Source organism: Dermacentor variabilis, chromosome 4 (assembly GCF_050947875.1).
Source record: "Dermacentor variabilis isolate Ectoservices chromosome 4, ASM5094787v1, whole genome shotgun sequence".
In the NCBI taxonomy this organism is placed as follows: domain Eukaryota; kingdom Metazoa; phylum Arthropoda; class Arachnida; order Ixodida; family Ixodidae; genus Dermacentor; species Dermacentor variabilis.
In genome coordinates this window covers 212722386-212743575 of record NC_134571.1, presented here as the reverse complement: position 1 = coordinate 212743575, position 21190 = coordinate 212722386, and the positions used below count along the sequence as shown (strand labels likewise).

Here is a 21190-nt window from a genome sequence, read left to right as displayed (position 1 = left end):
GACTATGATGGAGTCTGCCGGCGCCTTCTTGGCAGTAGCAAAATAAGATGCACCATTCTCAGTCCACTCAAGTGGCTCGGCCGGGTCTTTTTGAATAGTTAGTACGTTAGTCAGAGGTTTCAGGAAATTGACACACATCGAAAGAAAGCGGCGATGAAAGTTCAGTAGGCGCAGGAATTCTCTGAGTCTTTTTAGTCGGGGGTGAGAAGTCTTGAACGGCCTTCACTCTGCTGGCATGAGGCTGGATGCCTTGTAGAGTGACAACGTGGCCTAAGAACTACATGTTGGCGATGCTGAAGAGGCCTTTGTACAGATTAATGAGGAGACCGTAATCATGAATTACGGTCTCCTGATTCTCTCTCTCGTCGACTTCTATTTGCCAATAGCCAGGCTTGAGGTCCATCGACGAAAAGTATGTAGCGTTGCAGAGCCGATCTAATTCGTCGTCTATCCGTGGGAGTGGGTATACGTCCTTCTTCGTGATGTCGTTCAGACGACGATAATCGGCGCAGAAACGTAGGGTCCCGTCCTTTTTCTTCACGAAGACTACAGGAGATGCAGTCGCAGTCCCATCTCCCGGTATGGGCATGGTCGGTAGACGTGAGCCGCTTCTCCGCAATGGTAGCAGAGCGGGCGGTCGTCAGGAGCGGGCCAAACGTCTGTCTTCCTCGGGTAGCTGCGCTGGGCGACGGGCGGACGTGCTGGCGGCGGCGGTTTCGCATCTCGAGTGTCATCTCGACGCTGGTGGCCTCACGAAGAAACTCGTCGACGGTCTTCGGTGGGCTTTGTACCATTTCGGCAAAAAGTTCCTCCTTCACACCACGCATGAGTAGGCGGACTTTCTTCTCCTCGGACATTTCAAGGTCGGCGTGGCGGAATAGACGGCTCATTTCCTTCGTGAAGATCACGGTTGTCTCATTAGGTAGCTGCACACGGGTTTCTAATAGCTCGGCGTACAACGCTTGCGAATGTCTGCAGGAAGGCGCTTCGGAACAGATCCCAGGTCGTTAAGGTGGCTTCTCAAATTCTCGAAACACGTCCTGGCAGAGTATTCCAATGTCAAGAAGACATGTCGCAGTTTGTTGTCGCTGATCCAGCTGTTAAATGTGGCGACTCTCTCATACGGCTCAAGCCAGCGTTCCGGCTCCTCGAACGGTGAACCGCGGAACGTCGGAGGCTCCCTGGGTTGCTGCAGCACAGTAGGGGACGCTGGGGCTGCCATTGGGGTGGGCTTGGTGGCAACCTTCTTGCTCGTCTCCGGCAAAATCCGTGCTCCTGGGGCAGTCCTTGCAGCCTCCGGCTACCTTGCTGGTTCCTGTTGGCGTTGGTGATGTCTTCCGCGTTCGGGCTTGGGTCACGGCTTTGTGTGTGGCGTCTGGTACATGAACGCAAAGCACCTCCACCAGATATCACGTGGTAGTTACGGTAAAGAAAACAGCCAAACTGGGAAAGACGAAACTAACGTTTTATTGGGCGAACTTGTGCCCTCAAGAACAGGCTATACTCAAAGAACGGCGACAGCAGCGAACACAGTCGGTGATCGTCGAAAATCTGATCCGCGAGTCGAGCGCGTCGGCTTTTATAGATCAGTCGTCGAATTTTCCAGACTAACCGCTGGGACCCACGTGCCTCCCAGAAAGTTCTACACGATTCGCGTCGCGCATACGTGTAATCAGATTACACAAGGTTCGGCGACAACAGACAGGGGATAGAAACATCGATAACATTCTAGGAACTTCCTATAGCTGTAGATGCGTCCTGCGCTAAGCGATAACATTCCTTAGACGGTGACACGTGTCGCCCGATAATGACATGTACATGTGTCAGTATTATTACGGGTCCACCGTCTGCAAAAGTTGAAACGCAGAACATGTGCGCTTTTTACCAAAAGTTCTGCCGTATTTCTTTATTTTGAAAATTGTATATATTCCACATGTTTACATGTGATTGCTCCGTATAATGAACCAATTTTTCACAATGGACCAAACACGCATGCACTGACGGTAACAAAAAACGTCTGGTTGTTGACTGTTTATGTACACTCTTCAGTCAGCTGTACGTTTAGCTTACCAGTAAGTTCTAAAAGAAAGGCTTGTTTGCTTTTTGTGCGCAGTCAATGAACTTGCTGACGCGCCGAAGCTATCGCAATATTCAAATGTATCGTTCACAATGTGAAAGGAAGGCATGGTTAGCGGCATCAATAAATCTCTTGTGTTCATCCCTCTTTAGGCCTGACCTCATGATAAATAAGTTCACAAGCTACTCATGTCCACAAGTAGAAGACGAAACATTGTGGCCACATGCATTATGTACAGGTTGAATTTCGTTCCGTCTTGCTGAAAGGTGTAGGAGGACGAGGAAATAACATTTATTGAATCATAGCTGTCCTGGGCCTTTGTGGAGAGGGGCCCTCAGTCTAGGGCGTATGTGGTATTTGCTGTGCTAGGACCGCTTTCATCAGCTGTCCCTGGTCGTTCTTGTTCGAGCTTGTCATGACGGCATCGCGCTGCTCAGCTGTAGGGTGGCGGACCTTAGGAGCTGCTTGTAAGTTGGCATAAGCACAGGCGACATGAATGATTGAGGCTAGCCTAAAACAGATTTGTTGGAAAATTGTGCGATATAGGGCGTGAAGTATGCCTAAGTGGGTATACGTGCTCGTCTGTAGTTGCCTTCGCGCCACCACTTTATCTCGCGGGAGATTGTTGTGCGGTGGCGGATAGGTTCGACGTACGAGTCAACAATCTTGCAGCGTCGCGTTGTAGTTTAGGGGCACTGGCTCAAATGGAGTCCTCTTCTTGCAACGCCCGGATGGCATAACCTCCTGCTACAACGTACGCACACTGGTTTTAGTCGAGGGTGTCATGGCCTGGTGTCTATAAAAAACAACGTTGGGTACCTGGTTATTTCTCGCGGTGTGCCATACATGATATAATGCGTCTACTGTAATTGCGGAAGGCTTCTTGTGAGTCGTTTAGGATGTATGTGAATCTGTAAAAACGGTAGGAAATTATCGCAAGGGCGACGGCCACCCCCTCATTTTACGAGGCTGATCATTTTAGGTGGCCGAGAAGGCCTCCTGCAATTTGTTGTCGACTGAGCTGGTCGTTATTTCCGGCCTGTGCCGAAACTCCAGTGCGCCGGTGTATCTGGCAAAGCAATGAAAAAGGCTATTTTGTGCACGTTCATGATTAGGTTACTCTGAGTTTAACAATGGCAAAAAAATAAGAAAGAAGAGAACGCGGACGCGGACGTACGAAGTGCAAACTACCGCCCCTTTATTTGTGTTAAAATACACGTTAATATACACAGTGAAAACTCAGCGCAACGTAATCATGAAGGCGTACTTCGTATTAGGCAGGCTGCTGTGTGGTTCCTCTTCGGTGGCCTGCGTGGTGTTCCGGCTGCCGATGCTATGGAATCGGGGCTATTTTTAAGCTTGGCCTTGTGCCGGAAATCATCTTGCATGGTCTTGCGGAAGTCAGGAAATTGGTGAGCATTCTAGCCCGCTCTCCATCGGGTACGTCTGGACTACGTCAGCCGCTGTCTGCAGGGCTTCTTGCGTTTCCCCCTCAGAACTGTCGTGGTCCAGAGGGTGATGTGGACTGCATATAACGCGTGTTTGATGCCTTGAATCTCGGTGAGTGTGGTAGGTTGCTTCATCTTGGCGATATTGAATAACGTGGGTGACACGCCAGCGCCTTACTGCATTTCGCTGTTGGCGGCTGGTATCAGAGCTGTTAGTGAGATGATTCCTATTGCAGCCGTGAGGTTGGCGAGAAAGGCCCGTACATAGCTGAATATCCGGTGCCCACAATTGGCCTAGCCTTCATTTTCAAGGATTGTGTGGTGGGCTACGTTGTAGCTACTAGGAGTTTGTAGCAAGAAAATCTGTGATGGCGAAAACAACTTCACATCAGAAGCTCCTAAACGAAAATCCCTTAAACGGAATTGCAGGTTAAATGGAATAATAACCTTACGATTAGACGATTTTGCATTAAGGCAATGAAAAGCAAACCAAACTTGTTAAACGGAAGCACATTTTTTGAAACCACGGGTAAACTACACTCAAAATACTACTGCAAAATGAAACTGAGCCCCCAATCTCCGTAGCCTTGCAACAGGTATCACTGTTGGCGCATTTGTGTCTAGCGTTTTTTCGCCGCAATTAATTATCAAATACTTCGAGTGTGATTGCTTCATTCACATGGCAATTTCTTTACTAAAAGGGTGTTCTTTTTTCTATTTCTTGTAATATTTTTATAGCTGTAGTAAGTGTCTGCGTGCCAGTAGAAAGATAGTAAGGTGAAGCCTTCCAACAAAATCCGCTACACCTATTAGGTGTTGTTGACGAAAAAGCATCTGACTTTTAGTAGCGCATGTTGCGTACACTTCTGCTCAATCTCTTCGTTAATGAAACATCGGATAAACACAATTTATTTCCGCGGTCCCTTGAGGTTCCGTTTAACGAGAGTCCGCAGGCGCGGCTTGCAGGCCAATACTAGGGTGGGACAATGTATCACCGATCCCATATCAGGAAGCCAAGATTGACTTCCTGTATGCAGGAGCGGAACATGCCATATGACGGACGATACGACAGCAATGTCGATGAGACATCGAAAGCAACGAGTAAGCACGGGCTGAACAGTAGCCGATGCCCCGACAGGAGGACGCTCCGCAACTCCGAGTGTACACGTGCTAATATCATTGGTACGCAGCATGACAACACGCTGACCATAGGACCGGTTAACACGCCCGTAAGGTTACAAAATGAAGGCAGGACTGTACTTAACGCACAACATATCAGGGACTCGACTATTGTGTACAAACCAACATTCATTTAGCAACGAAGATGAAGCATTTATTAAGTGCTATAATGTTTTGTGTAATAGAGAGCAATGCTATGGTACTTACCGTTATCGTCGTCTGACGTCATTGATAGCTGCTGTTCCAGCTTTAGCATGAAATAATTCAGCCCGGTTTTGTTCACTGTATCATCTTTAACAATAATAAAGTGAGTATGATCGGGGTTCAAGTCGTATTTGCTTTCTTCAGGCCGGCTGCCGCTGTTTTCTATGTATATTGAACCTTCCTGGAAATGGAAACGTTGAACAGACATTATTTATTTTACTTACTTATTTTTTATTTATTCATAATTCCCACAGCACCTCAGGGGCATTAGCGGGGGGGGGGGGTTACATACATATTTTTACAGTGCGTCGAAGAAATTAGAGCAGCAGCATCAGCAACGTTATGAGGGCAGCGAGGAAGAGAAGGACGACGTGCAGTACCGGCTCCCATGTGCCCTACGGCTCCCTGAAATAAATACCATCTACACACTTCGTAACAGAGTGGAGGAGGTGCGGGGTATCTAAGCATCCAACAACGGAATCACTACCACCTGAATCTCGTCGCAGTCGTCGACTGGCGGGACTTGCACCATCCTCAACAGCAGGCATGTTCCAAGAAACTCAAGCTGCGAGGCCGACTGGGTCTTCGCAACTTTAAAAGGAGCCACCAAGCTTTGCCGGGACTGGCGGAGACGACGTGGACGAGTGGTTGAAGCATTACCGACGGGTGAGCAAACACAACGACGGGGTCTCCGCAGCTCAGCTATCAAATGTTGTGTTTTCGCTCATGAATGCTGATCTCATGTGGTACGAAAACCACGAGAACACGCTTACGACCTGGGATACGTTTGTGAAAGAACTGAAAAAGTGCTTTGTGGACTCCGCATCGAGGAAGAAGCGAGCTGAACAGACCCTGTACCAAAGTGCCCAACTTTGGTGACACTTGTAGTGTGTGCATAGAAGAGGTCCTCAAGGTATGTAGAATCGTGGATTATAGCATGTTCGATGAAGATAAGGTGGGTCATGTCCTGAAGGGTATAGCTGAAGATGTATACCAGTTATTGATAGCCAGAGAAAACCTGACATCTGTGGCGGACGTAATCCAATATTGCCGTACGTTTGAAGCACGGAAGATGCGTCGCGTGGCACCGAAATTTGGTCGTTTGGCTGCTATGCCGCAATCGGCCTGCGTTGACGCAAGCACAACATCAGATCTGTGATCGGCGATACCTCAGATAATCTGAAAAGAGCTCTTGCGGTGTCACGAAATCGGCCATAATGGTAGCGGCGACGCTCGAATCAACGAGCCCGGACCAGAAGCTGCGTCGTGGCAGCCCTATAATAATGCAGTGAACGTGTACGAATAGAGAGCTGTCCTTCCATCGGAACCCACGAACCGGCCTCGCTTCAACAACGACGAGCAGCGCCGCACATCTTATGCGGCGCCGTGGTACCGTAACACTTATTCAGGCTGCAGAAAAGATGACGATCAGGACATATACCTCGTGCTCGCTGGCGGAAACGAAGGCTTTGGGCAACACATTGAATTTCTGCCTCCTCGTGCGTGCCATAGTTGTGGTGTCCCTGGCCACATCGCCAGGTTTTGTGACCGCCGCGGACCTTTCCTAGAAGAACCTCCACGAGAAAAGTACCAGTCAAATCACCGACCCTATTTCATGTCATGGCCTCCATGCTCGTCAACTAATCGTGGAAATTGTCAAGGCAGCTTCCGGAACCAATCATATGCCTCCAATCGCAGCTTAACGCCATCACCTGCTCCACGTGTTCCGCGGTCTCCCTTGCCGCTGCGTTGCCTGCTATCCTCACCACCGGAAACCTAGGTAGTGCGGCTGATGAGGTTGAGGTCGCTGGATGCCGTTAGCGGCAAACCGACATTCCTCCGCCAGTTTTTTTCCTGAAAAACAAAGTCCACGTGCCTGTTGATAACTACAATGGCTCTTGTGGCTATTGGGGCAACAATTTCTGTGATGAGTGCAAATTTTAAAGTTATACTGGGACAAAAGGTGACGTTGTCTTGGAACAATTTTTCTACGTTTCGTAGTGTTAGTGGTGACACGTTGAGCCCAGTAGGAGTTTGTATTGCGTACGTGTGCTTGTCGGAAACAGTATTTACCACTTCAATCGCCGTTATTTCTCGATCCGCGCAAGATGTTATTTTAGGCATCGATTTCTTGCAGGAGTGTGGTGCAACCGTTCACTGTTGAAGTGGGGCACTTTCGGTACAACACGAGGTTTTGACAGGACTCATGGAGAACTCAACACATTATCATCATCATCATCATCATCAGCCTGGTTACGCCCACTGCAGGGCAAAGGCCTCTCCCATACTTCTCCAACAACCCTGGTCATGTACTAATTGTGGCCATGTCGTCCCTGTAAACTTCTTAATCTCATCCGCCCACCTAACTTTCTGCCGCCCCCTGCTACGCTTCCCTTCCCTTGGAATTCAGTCCGTAACCCTTAATGACCATCGGTTTTCTTCCCTCCTCATTACATGTCCCGCCCATGCCCCCCATTTCTTTTTCTTGATTTGAACTAAGATGTCATTAACTCGCGTTTGTTCCCTCACCCAATCTGCTTTTTTCTTATCCCTTAACGTTACACCTATCATTCTTCTTTCCATAGCTCGTTGCGCCGTCCTCAATCTGAGTAGAACCCTCTTCGTAAGCCTCCAGGTTTCTGCCCCGTAGGTGAGTACTGGTAAGACACAGCTATTACACACTTTTCTCTTGAGGGTTAAGGGCAACCTACGGTTCATGATCTGAGAATGCCTGCCATACGCACCCCAGCCCATTTTTATTCTTCTGATTATTTCCGTCTCATGATCCGGATCCGCCGTCACTACCTGCCCTAAGTAGATGTATTCCCTTACCACGTCCAGTGCCTCGCTACCTATTGTAAATTGCTGTTCTCTTCCGAGACTGTTAAACAATACTTTAGTTTTCTGCATATTAATTTTTAGACCCACTCTTCGGCTTTGCCTCTCCAGGTCAGTGAGCATGCATTGAAATTGGTCCCCTGGGTTACTAAGCAAGGCAATATCATCAGCGAATCTCAAGTTACTAAGGTATTCTCCATTAGCTTTTATCCTCAATTCTTCCCAATCCAGGTCTCTGAATACCTCTTGTAAACACGCTGTGAATAGCATTGGAGAGATCGTATCTCCCTGCCTGATGCCTTTCTTTATTGGGATTTTGTTGCTTTCTTTATGGAGGACTACGCTGGCTGTGGAGCCGCTATATATATCTTTCAGTATCTTTACATATGGCTGGTCTACACCCTGGTTCCGTAATGCCTCCATGACTGCTGAGGTTTCGACAGAATCAAACGCTTTCTCGTAATCAATGAAAGCCATATATAAGGGTGGGTTATATTCCCCACATTTCTCTATCACCTGATTGATAGTGTGAATATGGTCTATTGTTGAGTAGCCTTTACGGAATCCTGCCTGGTCCTTTGCTTTACCGAAGTTTAAGGTGTTCCTGATTCTTTTTGCGATTACCTTAGTAAATAGTTTGCAGGCAACTGACAGTAAGCTGATGGGTCTATAATTTTTCAAGTCTTTGGCGTCCCCTTTCTTATGGATAAGGATAATGTTGGCGTTCTTCCAAGATTCCGGTACGCTCGAGGTCATGAGGCATTGCGTATACAGGGTGGCCAGTTTTTCTAGAACAATCTGCCCACCATTCTTCAACAAAGCTGCTGTTACCTGATCCTCCCCAGCTGCCTTCCCCCTATGCATATCTCCCAAGGCTTTCTCTACATCTTCCGGCGTTACCTGTGGGATTTCGAATTCCTCTAGACTATTTTCTCTTCCATTATCGTCGTGGGTGTCAATGGTACTGTTTAAATCTCTATAGAACTCCTCAGCCACTTGAACTATCTTATCCATATTAGTAATGTTATTGGCGGCTTTGTCTCTTAACGCATACATCTGATTCTTGCCAATTCCTAGTTTCTTCTTCACTGCTTTTAGGCTTCCTCCATTCCTGAGAGCATGTTCAATTCTGTCCATATTATACTTCCTTATGTCAGCTGTCTTACGCTTGTTGATTAACTTCGAAAGTTCTCCCAGTTCTATTCTAGCTGTACGGTTAGAGGCTTTCATACATTGGCGTTTCTTGATCAGATCTTTCGTCTCCTGCGATAGTTTACTGGTATCCTGCCTGACGGAGTTACCACCGACTTCCATTCCCCAATCCTTAATGATGCCCACAAGATTGTCGTCCATTGCTCCAACACTAAGGTCCTCTTCCTGAGTTAAAGCCGAATACCTGTTCTGTAGCTTGATCTGGAATTCCTCTATTTTCCCTCTAACCGCTAACTCATTGATCGGCTAATTATGTACCAGTTTCTTCCGTTCCCTCCTCAGGTCTAGGCTAATTCGAGTTCTTACCATCCTGTGGTCAGTGCAGCGCACCTTGCCGAGCACGTCCACATGTTGTATGATGCCAGGGTTACCGCAGAGTATGAAGTCTATTTCGTTTCTAGTCTCGTCGTTCGGGCTCCTCCACGTCCACTTTCGGCTATCCCGCTTGCGGAAGAAGGTATTCATTATCCGCATATTATTCTGTTCCGCAAACTCTACTAATAACTCTCCCCTGCTATTCCTAGTGCCTATGCCATATTCCCCCACTGCATTAAAGTCGCCCATTGGTATAGCGTATTTTGTTTTCACTCTACCCAGCGCCGATTCCACGTCTTCATAGAAGCTTTCGACTTCCTGGTCATCATGCCTGGATGTAGGGGCGTAGACCTGTACAACCTTCATTTTGTACCTCTTATTAAGTTTCACAACAAGACCTGCCACCCTCTCGTTAATGCTATAGAATTCCTGTATGTTACCAGCTATATTCTTATTAATCAGGAATCCGACTCCTAGTTCCCGTCTCTCCCTTAATCCCCGGTAGCACAGGACGTGCCCGCTTTTTAGCACTGTATATGCCTCTTTTGGCCTCCTAACTTCACTGAGCCCTATTATATCGCATTTACTGCCCTCTAATTCCTCCAATAGCGCGGCTAGACTCGCCTCACTAGATAACGTTCTAGCGTTAAACGTTGCCAGGTTCATATCGCAATGGCGGCCTGTCCGGAGCCAGGGATTCTTAGCACCCTCTGCTGCGCCGCAGGTCTTTGTGCTGGCTCGTGAATCATCGCGATGCATCTTGACGTCTTGCACGATGAGCCATGCGTCTGCAAGGGTAAAGCTTCACTGTATCCTACAAGAACTGCCGAAGACATGCTAATGCCGGTTGCGTTTCCCGGATGCTTCTTAGTACAACCGAATGCGACGCCGACAGTTAAGACCACCTCATCGCATCCATACACCGTGATTGCCCTGATGCCACAACCTTCAAAGGAGAGCAACGTAATGATCCGAGTTTAGAGCCACTTTTCTCTGCCTCGAGACAGTCGATATCGCGCAGTTCTTGTGTTCGCGATGGACTGCTGCATATGAATTTCTCCGCGACAGGTGCATGGTCTCCTCTGGTGGCGCCAGAATCCCTCCGCTCTTCTGTTTTGCGCGTCGTGCACAATAATCCAAGTTTAGGTCATTTAGGGTCTCCATCATTTAGGGTGGACACTCCATCGTTCCAAAGAAAGAATTTGGCGGCCTGAAATGCGCAAGACAGCGGAGACATACGTAGCCACTTGCGCCGAATGACAAAGTCACAAGAGACCTACTGCAGCTTCAGCCCGTCTCTTACAGCCAGTGGTGGCACCCAGTTGCCCCTTTCAGCAAGTAGACATTGACCTCATAGGACCATTCCCACGTTCTTACAAAGACAACCACTGGATCATGGTACGTGCCAACTACCTGACTCCGTTCTGCGAGACGGCAGCACTACCCTCTGCAACTGCAGCCGAGGTTTCAAAGTTTATACTTTATACATTGCATTATACTTCGTCATGGTCCCCCTCGGTTGATCATTAGTGACCATGAGCGTCAGTTCACAGCTGATGTAGCTGAAAAACTTCTACGTTTGTTCACCTCCAACCTGAAACACTCAACGCCTTATGATCCTCAGGCCAATGGTCTGACAATACGCCCGAAGAGAACGCTTGTGAACATGATTTCCATGTACGTACGTTCGGACCACAAAAAGTGGGACGAAGTATTGCCATTCACTTACGCATACAACACCGCGAAACGTGAGACCACTGGATACAGTCCGTTTTTCCATCTATAGCTCATCTGCCGACGTACACATTGGACACTATCTTTTCTTTTGGTAATCACGAGGACACTTGTATTGCGGAAACCCTCTGCCGAGGGGAGGAGGCTTGGCACTTCTCTCGATTACAGCTTCACAAAACCAGTACAAATCCAGATGCGATTGTCGACACCACCAAATTTCTTACGATACGGGTTACCTAGTGTGGCTATGGACTGCACTGCGTAAGCGAGGTCTATGTCAAAAACTGCTCGCCGACTATTTCTGACCGTTCTTTGTGTTTGAGCGTCATAGCGAGGTGAATAAATAAAATTGCTCGCCTGACTTCCAGTGGAAGACGGTCATCCAAGACAGACATCACGCATGTAGCCCGCTTTAAGCCGTTTACTAAACGAAAGTCCCACTGACTTCTCACCCGAAAGGCTTCGTCTGCGATAGGAACCATGTTAGAGTGCGTTAAAGGTAGTGGAGTAGCAGCACCAGACGCAACAACAATATTAAGAAAACAGTGATGAAGAGAAGGACGATGTGCAATACCGGCACTCACTTGCCCTATGGTTCCCTGAAATAAACGCCGTCTTCACACCCCGTAACAATATTATAACGGCCATGGAAACAGGATACAAGAAATGTTTGAGCATGGCATATAGGTAAGAGGGCAGCATTAGTCCTCAATGCGAAACACGCGAGCGTACACATTCGTGATCGTGGGCTTGGCGCTATCGTATGGGTGCTGTTGCGAAGTTTCTAAGCTATGCCGCCTTGCCTGACACACCTATATTGCCGCAAGCCGCATAGCATGTTATTCGGGAGTCTACTGGGCACGCCTAGCCGGTGTCTTTTGCCAGTCTTGTTCAGTTTGTGCCCGGTGCTTGCCGGCGACTTCGATGTCGCTGGACTCGCGCTCGCCCTGCTGTGGCTGTTGTTGCTGTTCCGTCCTTCTCGCTAGGCCCTCGGCCTCTCGATCGCCACACGAACCCGCTACATCCATAGCGCACGCACTCCGTCGCAGCTGACAAAGGAAGTCAACCTAAGCCCCTGCATAAAACTAATGGCAGCAACTTTTGTCTTGCCGCCGCAGCTGCTCCAAAGAGTTCGAGAGGAGAAAGCAGAGAAGGTCTGCGTGTTCCAATTGGATGAGCATCGTCAAGTGGTATTTCTTGACCCCCTTTTCTATATTTCTTTATCCTTTTCCTAGTCCTGGCGCGCTCGCCATCATGACAGTTGGCCGTTGAGTTGCTGTGGCGAGGCATTCGCAAGGGATTTGAGATACTTCGGCTAGGTTTTGTGGCCACCCGCGTCATTGAAGAACTGTGTTCTAAAGCGCAGCTCCAAGGCGTCCGTTCCTACGGTGAGCGTCGACATTGTCCTTCGGCGTCCTCGTAACCTAGCGAACGAGCACACCAAAGGATGAACGAGCGAGCGCGGATGAAAGATGGCGATAACAAAGAGAGTGCAAAGAGGTGGGTGCCGCGGAACCATGAGGTGGAAAGCGGAGGAGGAGGGCATGGCGAAAGTATGAGAAGAAAAGCCTACTGGCGCGCAAGACAGGCTTTGCATCAACGATGGCTGCAAAATGACGCCAGAGTAGCGCGCGACACCACTGACACCATATGATCGAGTAATAATGACAGCAGCCATACTATGAAAAATATAACTATTTATTGGTGAAACCTGTGCCCCCCCCCCAAAAAAAAATAAGAAAGCGAGTTCACTCATTGCACAATGGTAGCGGCGAATCCAGTAGGCAATCGTGAGAATCTGATCAGCGGTTCAAGCATCTCGACTTTCTTACGACACTCCTCAAAGGTTCTAGTGTAATCTCTTATGCCAGTGTGGTTTCTAGAAAATACTACAGAATTGGTGTCGCGCATGCATTCGGATAATACAAGGCTCAGTGAGGACATACGCAACATATAAAATGAACGATAACAGTCGCGTTAGTCAAAAATCATGCTTGCGCGTCTTGCACTAAGTGATAACGCTGAATATTTGTTAGCCGGTGCAAGAAAGAGCTGTAAGAACCATTGTATCAGCACTCAAGAACACACCATGAACAGAACTTTTCAGAAAACTGAACATATTACAATTCGTTGTCGGTACAGGCAATATAAAAGTGCAGCATTTGTACACAAAATAATCTACAAGAACGTACCCTATCACTCATCAGTTTTAATAAAACCCAGGTATAACACTCGACAGGCGGAACAAAAAATATTAGTCAGCCGATAGTCGATAGTCCACAACAGTCACGGACCTGGAATAATATATTTTGCTGGCGCAAAACATTGGAAGAATATACCTAGCTGGATAAAGTGTCTGCAAATATTCCACCGTAGCTCAAGAGGCTCTCCCTTCCAGTGAGCTACCAGTCACCATATAGATATCGTGATTGCAAACTACTGCTGGTATTTTATAAATGCCACATCGCTGCAGTAATTTTTGTGTTATCATTTTACTTGCTAATTGATGCTGTACTTACATAACCATTTTGTAATAAAACCTCAACTAGCCATATCGGCTATGGATCCAGATGCTCAGTCATTTTTGTATATATATTAAGTGCAATAAAACATTCTTCTTAACAGCGGTCACTGAAGAATGATGAACAAGCACACGTGTCAATGCACCCCCTTTAAGCATCGTCGTGATGTGGCAAACAAACTTAAAAGCGGAAAGAAAACCACGAATAATAAAGAACAAAAAACAAGAACAAAGAGACAAAGTCTTTAAGTTCTTCAGTGGGCGTAGAAAAGCTTAAACGGCCACTCACCAAGCTCCGTAGCAAATTTTCTTTATACGCTGGAAGTTGTTACGTACCCTCTAGGGAGCGTTCTCCCGAAATAATTTTTGAAATTGATTCATAATTAACAGACCTAATAAATATTAGATGTGGCGAGAACCCATGATTCCAAGAGGAGGGCTTCACTGCCAATACCGACACTCTTGCCACTTGACCCGTGCAGCTTCCTCAAGCAAAATTCCTTCCCTGCGTCCTCCCTTACCGGAACCGGACAAGAATGTCACGCACACGTCACTCGCACGTCATGCTCCCTGCCTTTTTTTTTCTGAAGTTCATGCTGCGTGACGCACTTCCGGTAAAGGTTTCGCGCGCGAGTGTATGGGCTGCTACGTTTATTCGTGTCGCTCTCCGCGCTATCTTGCAAACTGTGCGCGAGAGCTCGTGCGTTGTGGTCTCCCTGCTTCTGCGGAATGCATCCCTCAGTGTGCGCGCGTTTGGAGACGCCGGCCCGGGTCATAGAACCGGAACGCGATAGACCGCGTCGCTTTACCACCGCCAGTATCACCGTCAGGGACGCTGCACCTAACCTGTACCGCCTTGTCCAGGCCGGGGAGACATGTGCTTGCTGCACTAAATTTGAGTTGTCATTCATAATGTTTCTGATCCAGGGCTTGAGTGTGTTGAAGCTACCGATGTTACTTTGAGCTTGTCAGTGGTTAAAAAGTTCGTTACCGGCTCCTTGCGTGTTGTTGCACTGCTTTTACTGAAAGCGCGACAAGCGCTTCGACGCAGGTGTACGTGTGGGCAGTGCGTGGCGAGCACAGATCGTGAAAAAAATATGTGCTGCGGCGAGGTGACAGAAGTTGTTGCTAAAGGCAACGAAGACTGCATCACGCGGCATGTACACTTTTCAAGCGTCTGCCTCAATGCCGCGGTGCTGGAGGCGACCTTATTTCCTTACATATTTCGTCGTCCGGGTGGATGCCGAGCTCCACAAGTAAGGAACTTGCGCCATTATTGCCTAATAGCCTAACCGCGCCGCCTTTAGCGGCATACTCCAATGCTCTTTCGCCTCCCCCGCAAACGGAGGCGGCAGAAGAACCACGTGCAAAACTAATAGGTAGCCAGCGTGCTGGCCAGCACGTTTTCCTAGTGCCTTGACGTGTAGCTGGAGGTGCCAGCTACAAAATACCGAAGAAACTGGTAGTAGAGGAAATGGTATGTTTATGCTGGTAAATTCTGCGACTTTCTAAAGCAGTCCTTGCTTGCTTAGAGGAAGTACCGTTTCGTCGCTCACCGCATCTTCACCAAACGGGTGTGGAAGCGACTTGGGTGCCACAACAGGGTCATTCTACCTGCATGCGTTGCTGCAAGAATCAGGGAGGAGTATCCCTCGGCAACATACGTCGGCTTCCAGCACCCTTATTGGGACTAGGTCAGTGACATAAGGGCACCATTCTTGTGCTGGCTATGTAGCTTTTTTCTCTCCAGAGCACACGCGCACAAGCACGGTTAGTGACAGCAATGATGATAGTTTAGAAAAGGCAGCAAGGCTTCCCTTTTGAGACCTCATCTCCATTCCCGATTCTTTTTTTTTTTGAACCTCCATGTTTTACACACATCACTAGTGTGTTTGCTCTTGTATATATTTTGCTTCAAGTGATATTGGGACGTTTTCTTTTTTCGTTTGAAAGCATGCGTGTGATTACAGTGTGACTATCAAATGCGACGACGTTCTTCAACCATGAGTTCATCAACCGCCAGCACTAATTTATGCATAACCCTTACTGGTATTAGCCGTCCATGGGTATGAGTCAAAGTAACAGTATGAAAATGTTGGGGGTGCAAATACACTGCATCGCGAATCAACGTACGCGCTGCAGTGTATTTGGACCGCCAACTTTATACGTGCTGCAATGTACTTGGACCCCCATCTTTTTGATACTGTTACTTTGACTCATACCCATGGACGGCGAATACCAGTAAGGTCTTAGATAAAGTACAACTAGCAAGAATTCTGTATAATGGTTTGAGTAAAGTGCGAATATACGTAGTTTTCATATAGAAGCTACAATACTGTGTGCGGTCCAGTCGTAACATATGTGAAGGTAATTTTTAAAAACGTTGAAAAGATCAGTCAGTGAAGGAATTAATCATTCAAATTAACTTTTATTTTTCTTTACATGAGGAATATCGGAATGGCAGAAAAAGAGGCTGAAAGTTGAAGCTTGACTATGCTATGGCCCCCTACAAAGTTTGAAGGAAATACCACATGTGGATCCAACAAAAAATATACAGTGACATAGAGTAAATTCCTGCTCTCGGAGAAAAAAAGATGCCGAAGAAACAAAACATGCATAGTAAGCTCAAAAAAAAAAGGCTATCGATTGAGCGATACCTATTATAAAAAAGTGTGCAAACACTGAAAATAAAACAAATGCTACAGATGAGTAAATAACATACACAATAAAGACAATACAGAGGTACCGAAACATTTCGAGACATGAGATACACCCTGAAGACTGATAATGAACTAGACCAATAAACACCGCTGATAACAAATTATCGCGATGCAGGGGCTAGGATGCCCAAACCAAACGATGAACACGAAGTGTGTGTTCATGCTAGTGCTCATAACAGCGCTTGGGTTTGTTTCCGCCTCGCAACGAAATTTTCTAGTGTTTTGCATATTTAACATACACTGCATCATCAGACGCCACTAAACAAATACGTTCCATGTGTTATTTAAGTGCAAGATTCCAGCGCAGTGTTCGGCTGAAGCAATCACTGTACGCAAAATGACTCAGTGTTATATACCTAGCGTTAGTGCAGTTCAGCGATGCTGCTGAGGGTATGTAGCTGTTGTAGAGTAGCGCTAAATTGTTTACCTCCATGTTCTGTCTGATCAGCATCCCCAAACATTTTCCTCCGCACTGGTGTTGACGAAGATTAAGCCTCAAGTCCCCACAGCAAAGCAGAAGCATCAGCGGATCGTTCGGGTGTTACTGGAGGCACGGATAACTCACAGCTGTTGGTCTGCACGCCTGTTGAGGACAGGGCTCGAACGCCAAAGTTCACCTGTGTGGCTGCAGTAACATAGTACGATATCACACAGGAAGCGCCTTTCGCATATCAGAAGTCAGATGCTCGTTCAAATACACACCCATTTATTTTCCTCATGTCTGAGCAGTTCTTGCTTAGTTGCACCTCGTCTCGTCCGATTACGTTGCATTTTTTTTTACCCTGGTGTAGGGTAGCCAGTCTGTCTGGGACTGGGTGACCTCTCTGCCTGCCCCCTTCTCCTTAACGCCTAAACAGTCATCCGCATGACATATGCCATGTATCCACGACATTTTTAAGTAACAGGTTGCATTGGCTTATCCCCCCCCCACCCACGTTACGGTTCCTCAGTTTCTGGCCAGTTTTTTATAAATAAACTTAATGCCAACAATAGCCGACATTAAGATTGAAGGTCCCAATTGCAGCACACTAACACCAGGGTGAGCACATTTACAAAGAAATTGCCACTGTATTCACGGCATGTATTCAGAGCAATATATGAGTTTCGCACCTTCCAAACATATTACTACTTTAACACAGGGAAGCAGACAGTTACACATAATGAATTGTTGCGTTATATAGATTATGATGCAGTCATACAAATGCATTCAAGGAAGTACCAACGCAATGGCTTATATACCGGGTGATCATGTTTAATTTTTATGGAATTTTTAAGAATACCATTAGCAGATAACATAATTTTAGTCCTTGCTTTGGATTTTTCAGCGCCGGACATTATTTGCACAAGAAATAGAAGTACAGATTCAACTAAATAATAAATGTCCACTGATTGCCTTTTCAATTAATTGCTGTGTGGTGTATATAGCAATTTACAAATTGTAGCTTGTGAATGTGCAATGTGTTTACACTTGGAATGAATTTGGAGACTTATTCCAGTTTGGAAATATGCGCCGTCAAACTTACCATGAAAATTTGCTGTTGTTCCACCTGTTTTTCTAACAAAACCCTCCTTTATTCATTGAAGCACAAATATAACTGCAATGCCCATGTATCCTAATCCACACTATGGAAAATTTGTCGAAACTGGTGCTATCCTGGAAAGGCAGTTCAAGTGGCTACGTCTTGCGAGGTTATCGGCTATAATTCGTTAATTGCAATATGTGTCGTAAAGGAATCAATGTGGAAGTAAACGAGTGGATGTTTGCATTTCTCGTTCTTTTTGAATATTCCAGCTCAAGGAATACAATTTTTATCTGCAATAGGCTATCACTAACCATTTAATAAAACTAAAATATCACCCTCTATAAGCATTGTATACTGACAATCTATGCCACCTCTGTTCTGTGTAACAAAAAAAATTACTTGGTACATATGATCTCTAAATATGCCAACTCGGATGTACATCTAAACGACATGGACCTGTTAATGGACTAGTGAAATATGTTTAAGGATTCTTTGATTACCTTTCATTTCTTTTAATTGAGGCACCTGGCATGAGCCAGTACATGTGTGCCGATTATCAGTCAAGCTTCTAGAACGGGCATGTCCCACTGTGATTACTACATAAAACTCGTCAAATCGCACTACATCAAAGCACCTTTGTATAGCATCAATTAGGCATTACCAATAAAAAAAACACCTCACCTTGTAATTGATTTGTGCACGTGCATTTCAGGTACATGCAATATTAATAGGGCTGCCTACCCGGAAAAAAATCGGACTGAAGAAAGCATGGTGATTTACGGAACGCTATTGTGTGTGAGAGTTACGTTTTGAGGCACCAACACGTATTGTTAGCAAAAATAAGTGCACACATGCGCATATGCAATACGTCCCTAGATATGTACTCGGCCGAGCAAAATATTGTATGCAGATGCACGCCGAATTTTTCTATACATGTGATCATATATATGTGTGTGTGTGTATATATATATATATATATATATATATATATATATATATATATATATTTATATATATATATATATATCAACATCAAAGGCCACCCATTGCAGCAGTGTGGCAGCCCATGCTCCCTAGCATTTCTTCCAGAGCTGTAGTGCTCTGTTGCCCGAGTAGAAGCTGTGCGCAGAATTGTGAGGGTTTTCGTGCCAGCCTCGGATGGCGATGGAAGGCTGCACTCATCCTTCATCCTGTGTCGTCTGGTTGCTGGCTCTGCACCGCAATAGTCTCGGCTACTTGTGCGCGTCTCGCCCTGCAAAGATATCGACACCACTAAAACCAGTCATTGCATTACGATATGAAGTGCCACTTACTCTTTGTGATGAAGTGCAGTGTTCATACGCTTATCACTGAATTATAGAGACATTGCTGCAATTACTGCATAATCCGCCTAGGCACAATAATTTTTTAATCCTTTTTATTCCCCATATGCCTTGTGGCAAATTCTAAAAAAATCGCCTTTTTCATCACTAATTTGGGTGTATGGGCATGCCATTGGTGGATTGCATTTGTAACGGTACAAAATTGAGGGTGCATCGAGTGCAGTGCACGATGGTACACTTTAGTATTGGTTCAGTCGACATAGTTCCTGCTGCCTGTTTAAATGAAATAAAAAAAAAGCTGCGCGCACGACACGGCGGATACAGCAGTTGCAAAAGTTACTCGTCTAGCTCACTCACTAAACAAAAGAAATTGGTGGTATTTGAAGAACGTTGCGGGCAATACAGTTTCATCTTGTGCGAATCCACATATCTTTGCGGGCGCCTGATTTAAGAAATGAGACAAAAACACACTGCATGCCACAGGAAACCGATACGGCACAGTAAGTGGCACTCGGTTAAAACATTCACTACTAAAGCGGGCAGTGATTGCAAATTGAGCATGAAAAAGCAGCACTTACCACCCTGTTTGGAACCAAGATCGTTGGTAGTGCACCCAGCCTCCGAAAAGGCCTCAATACAGTGCTTATTTGCTGTTGCACCCGCGGGTCGTGAATATATTCCTGCGGCGCAAAGTGGCGGCAACAAACGCGAGCATACTTCGGCGTGGCAGTGCGGCCAAGTCATTGCAACAAGGCAAGACGCTGCGTTTCATGTACGGGAAGCTTATGGAGAAAGTGCCCTGCCCGATCACTTGGCTTGCAACCGATAACAGAGCATTGATTATCCTTCGACATTTGCAGGGGCACGAGACGAACGGTATAAGAAGTCAGTGCCACATGAAAACTGAGGCAGACGCGAGAGGGCGAAAGTGTAGCGAAAGGATTTCTCTATGACGAAAGAGCCTGATCCCGAGTTTCAATGCCAGCACAGTGACTACGCGACGATGGGAACAAGCGGACGAAACGGAAGTATATTGCTCATGCTTCGGTGCAAAATAAAAAACACGCAGACATCCCGTTTATGTGTTTTATTATTTCTCTAAATCTTAATTCGTCAAATGAAGCAAGAGATCACACAAAGAACAGATGTTGCCTGCAATAATTCTCGAAGTCACGTGTCACAAAGCCACGTAACACGTGACACTGCAGCCACGATTGCCTAGACGGAGGAGCCCGACTACATCACCGTCCCGCTCCGGGCGGATGGGCAGATTTACCGCGAGTGAAGACGGAAACGGTGTTCGGATTGAAATTTCAAACCTTTCAGCGGGGCGTAGCGGTGCAATTCTCAGCAAACACGATCGTTGCCGCGCATTGTATACTCTCCGCTTCTCAGCTCAGCATGGCCAGACCTAGTGAGGGGCCCTTTAGGACGCACAATGTGATTTCAGGTCTTGAGCGGCGCCACAGTGGCTGCGAAATGCCATCTGGCACGACCTCATAGACCTCAGACAAACAACAGACAAACAACGTCTAACATCAACTCACCACTCTCGTGTTAGCCTAAACATTGAAGAAATTAGGCCTTCGGAGTCAACATCATCACTAATTTACGTCAATTAAAATAACCAGCGCATAAAGTTTCCCTTACACCGATTTCCACAGTGCACGGGGTCTGCACATTGTTTTTACTGTTCTTCCTTCTTTATTATTCATGTTTTTTTTTTTGCTTTCGTGTTTATTTGGAGCACAGGGACGACGCTTTTTAGGAAGCGAGGTATGGGTACGGCCTACCTGGCGTTCAATTATTTCAAACATCACTTACATCGCATGCATAAACAGGGACCAAAAGAACGACGAAGACAAGCACTTTTAAGAGGGGGAGGGACATTCACAGGTGTGCTTGTCTATCTTTCTCCGGTGACTATTAATCACTGACTAACAAATGTTAAACTTTATCGCGCCGCACGAGAGACGCCTGCATGATTTACGCGAATCCTACCATTCATTCCATCTGTTGTGCATGTTCTCGCCGAACCTTGTATTGTGAGATTGCATGCGTGACACGAATTGTGTAGTAGTTTCTGGAAACCACGGG

The 21190-nt window shown here is 46.5% G+C and overlaps 1 protein-coding gene across 1 annotated transcript in view; it reads right to left on the bottom strand.

The window, feature by feature from the left end:
* LOC142578515 (transient receptor potential cation channel subfamily M member-like 2) overlaps positions 1-21190 on the bottom strand; it is a 442858-nt gene that overhangs the window by 360344 nt on the left and 61324 nt on the right. Inside the window, exon 3 of the mRNA XM_075687892.1 lies at positions 4941-5089. Within this exon, the coding sequence (XP_075544007.1) occupies positions 4941-5089 (149 nt within the window). The remainder of the gene's footprint in view (positions 1-4940; positions 5090-21190) is intronic.